Here is a 4392-nt window from a genome sequence, read left to right as displayed (position 1 = left end):
GCAACATTTTCATAGCTTCCCACTTAACATTTCTCTATACATACATCACTGAAATAACTAAGTAGTTGTTATTACTATTCACCAAAACATGGCTTCATTCTCTGTTGTGTTGTGTGTGTTAGGGTTAGTGATTGTGGGTCATGTGGCTTATGCCCAAGACTCACAACAAGACTACCTTGATGCTCACGACGCAGCAAGATCTGAGGTTGGTGTTCCAAACTTGTCTTGGGATGACACCGTTGCAGCCTATGCACAAAACTACGCTGATCAGCGTAAAGGCGATTGCCAATTGGTTCATTCCGGTGGCCAATATGGGGAGAACCTTGCATGGAGCAGCGGTGACCTTTCCGGCACGGCTGCCGTGCAATTGTGGGTGGACGAAAAGCAATACTATGACTACGATTCCAACAGCTGTGCGAGTGGCAAAGTCTGCGGCCACTACACACAGGTGGTTTGGCGCAACTCGCTAAGACTTGGTTGCGCCAAAGTAACTTGCGATAATAATGCGGGCACTTTTATTATTTGCAGTTATGATCCTGCTGGTAACATCGTTGGCGAAAAGCCTTACTAACACAAATGATGATATTATTGTTATGTCGTCTATTTAAACTTTGAATTAATATAATACTGATGCCAGTATGAGTTCTTAATTGTTATTGATTAAGAAGGTGGATTTAGCAGTAATAAGGCAATAATAAAATCATGAATTTATGTGTCAAGGCTAGTTATATTATCAATTCATCATGTACTACTCTTGTAGTGATATTCTTCCATGTAATATGTTGGTAAATCAGGTCATAGCTCGCATAATTTTTACTCATGAAAATTGTATGTGGTGTGTGTAATGTTAATTATAAGTTAAATATACATATATTCCGTCGTTTCTATTTTTATCTATTTTTGACTATTAGCTCTTACAGTGATATATATCTGACTGCAGTTATTGTATTTCTTGTTGTATTTGAGTGATAAACTTGTAATATAGCTAGAAAGAGACTAAATCTTTAAAGTAGGTTTTTAAATTTATGATTTTTATTATTTTAATTAGTTTTTCAAATTTAAAAATATTTATATTAGACTTCAAAATCAAATTCCGAGGATTATACCGCTCTTTGAATTATTTTTAGTATTGAATCAGTAAATTAAGTGTTGAGTTAGTTCTGACTAAATAGTGTTTAGGGTTGCTAACTCGATTCGCAACTAACTCGCACCTTATATATCTATATATTATATACTTGTATAAAAATATATTTTCAGTGGACATTAAACTAAAAATCTCTTACTAAATACAAAATATTTTTAGTTATTAAAAAAATTATTAATTGATAATTTAATATATTTTTTATATAAAAACAGTTTTATTTTAAATTATCACCAAATTATATAATAATGTTACATCTTTTTTTTATATCTTTTTTTTATAACTCATAGATAAAATTGAATAGATACCCATAAATTAAAAATAGATAAAATTAAAATTATGATATTTTTAACCCACAAATAAAATAAAATAAAATTTATATAAAAATTTAAATATATAAATAAAATTAAAATTAAATAAAATTAAAATTAAATCCAAACTCTATTGTGTCGTAACCATTGCCACTCCTAATAGAAATTTAGTTTAGAATATACTTACCGTACCTTACCTATTACCGCCTCTAATTGGAATTTAGTTTAGAATATACGTTTGTTCTCTAGGACATAAACCGAACGAAACTGTTTGGTGGGTAAATGGGTAAATGACCGAAAAAGACAGAAAATATCAGACAATGTAATGATTTATTTATATATATGAAATATGTTGTATGTATAAAATGAGTACAAGAGAAGTAATTGACAACGGGGTGATGATAGATCAAATATATAAATAATATTGTAATTATATAAGTATTGTACACATGCATGTTGATTATGAAATGTGTACATTGTTCATAAAACTATTTATATGTCAATTTGGTTTATTTACGGTTTAAAGTAGTTCTATCATGACTAAAATGATTTATTTAAGCTGCTGCAATCACCGCATACTAATAATTAATTGATGAAAACGATTTTAATTAATTAACAATTCTCATACACAACTAAACTGATATTTACTTATTATTAAGTTGTGGTGCTGTGATGAATTGATTTTTGTTTAGCTTTAATTTATACGTATATACAAAATAACATAATTAAATTTAATAGTTTTAACCTCTAAATCACTACAGAATGAGTATGTTTTATAATTATTTATCTATATTTAATGGTAATTTTAAAAGTATACTGCTAACTGCCTTAACATAATTTTTTTTTTAATGGTAGGTGACTAGTATTATTTTTCTATTTACATGCTCTACATTTAAGTTTGGATTTTTCATTAGTCCACTCGTATTATGTTAACTTCCTTTGAGTAAATTAATTAATCTCATCATTATCTATTACAAAAAACTTTACTGATAATCATGATATAATGGTATATATATTTGAAAAAAATATTTTATTTAAAGACTAAATTAAAAGTATTTATTAGTAGTATATATTTTCTTCATCCTGTTATAGATTTGTGAAAGTAAAGTCCTTTCGCTGCAATTATAGTGGAATATTAAACAGTAAAGGAAAACGTTTCTTCGCAGCCATTGACCTTGACCAAGAGAACACAAAGTGAATCTATCCAATCACTTTCCTTCGTTGTTGTATCTATATGCAGTTATTCTAGTTAGCGCATGACATGCCTTTGATTGAAGTTTTGAGAAAAGATGATTATCATTAGTTTCCCTAGGGAACCAATTATGACTGAAGTAAACTTTAATTAACTAGTTAAAAAATCAGGCTATTTTTAAATAAAAAAAAACTCTATTATTCTAATTTTTTGAATTTTAAAATAAAAAATAAAAGAAAATTAACATGATCATCGCATATATGTAGAGGCCTCTAGCTAGGAATCGGAGAATGGTAAACATTAATAACCAAGTCTTTATACAATTATAACCAATCTAATCTGGATTTTTCACTTTGAAGACTTATCACAAACATCAAATTTCAAATACTCCCATATATATAGGAAAGAAATTAAAATGACTAGCTTATAAAGAAAATGTCATGAAAGTTGGACATTGATCAATAAGATAATAAAAATGATGATCCGCACACATTAAAAAATTATAAAAATAAAAATAGAAAATAAATATAAAAAACCAAACAAACAACACTTAATTTTTTTTGGGACAAATAAAAGAGATGAAATAGACAACCAAAAAAAAGAGATGAAATCAAAAAGAGACAAAGAAGGACAAACTAAATATTTATGTAAAAAATTGATTCCCAAGATTACATAATTTTCCTATTAAATAATGCGTCGTCGTATATATAGTGATGGATTCTTAACTAACAATCATGGTCACTAATAATATGATAACAGGTGCAACACGTATACTATATGTGTGTATCCAATAAAAAGAAAATACGTTATTATAAAACAAAACAAAAATAGAACAAAACGATATCCGGTCTTTATTATTATATATTGGTATGTTATCTTAAAAAATAACGAAGTTATAAACAATTGAATTGAATACTTAAATTCTAAAATAACCTAATATTAATAAAATATTCAGTTGATCATCATGATTCGATGTTTACATCTGAGTATATTTTTAATGGGTTTTGTTAGGTAAACAATGATTTTTGTAAATAATGTGAACAATAAATTTTAAAATTGATCCAATAAAGTAAAAAAATACTTCACCCCTAAATTACCTTTTAAACCTTAACATTAGGATAATCATCTGCATACCTAGTGAATTGAACATTCAGCCATTGTTAACTGTACATAAGTAAATCGAATCAAAAGAAATTATCATCCAATTAAAAATAATAAATATAATCATCTGCATACTTATTGAATTGAACATTCAACATAGTCATTATTTAATATTTTTATTATCTACCTATACTTTTTTATATCCAATAGATTAGACTCGTACTCAATACCGATAGTAAGTAATTATTTCAATAAATTGAGCAAATCATATTTCATTTTCAATAAATTTAAAACAAATTTACCATATTTTGATATTTTCAAGTCAACAAAAGATTATTTACCATAATAGAGAATTGACACGTTGGTTTAAATATAGGATAAAATCATAAGAATTAATCACTTAACGTCTAACATTTCTCCAAATGGTATAGACAAGTATTATTATCTACTCTAAGAAACTAGGAATAAGCCAATAAGGTATATAGCAGCCCTACTACATATACTAGTTTTCTTAGTCATCCACGCGATCACATTTTGAAATTTCTATATACTATTCTAGTCTTCCTTATGAAAATTTTTTGTGTTAATTAAGATCCCTATAAATACGTCACAACTGTAGCAACATTTTCACCAAACGAACACTTCCC

At 27.3% G+C, this 4392-nt stretch overlaps 1 protein-coding gene across 1 annotated transcript; it reads left to right on the top strand.

Moving 5' to 3' along the window:
• LOC130957966 (pathogenesis-related protein 1C-like) lies at positions 1 to 893 on the top strand. The gene has a single exon (XM_057884830.1). The coding sequence runs from the start codon at positions 89 to 91 to the stop codon at positions 569 to 571; it is 483 nt and encodes a 160-aa protein (XP_057740813.1). The 5' UTR covers positions 1 to 88; the 3' UTR covers positions 572 to 893.
• Positions 894 to 4392: the final 3499 nt, after the last annotated feature.

Source organism: Arachis stenosperma, chromosome 10 (genome assembly GCF_014773155.1).
Source record: "Arachis stenosperma cultivar V10309 chromosome 10, arast.V10309.gnm1.PFL2, whole genome shotgun sequence".
In the NCBI taxonomy this organism is placed as follows: Eukaryota; Viridiplantae; Streptophyta; class Magnoliopsida; order Fabales; family Fabaceae; genus Arachis; species Arachis stenosperma.
This window is presented reverse-complemented; position numbering and strand designations above follow the sequence as displayed.

What these genes read in the sequence shown, in the direction of transcription:
- LOC130957966 (XM_057884830.1), top strand. Translation starts at nt 89, where the DNA reads ATGGCTTCATTCTCTGTTGTGTTGTGTGTGTTAGGGTTAGTGATTGTG.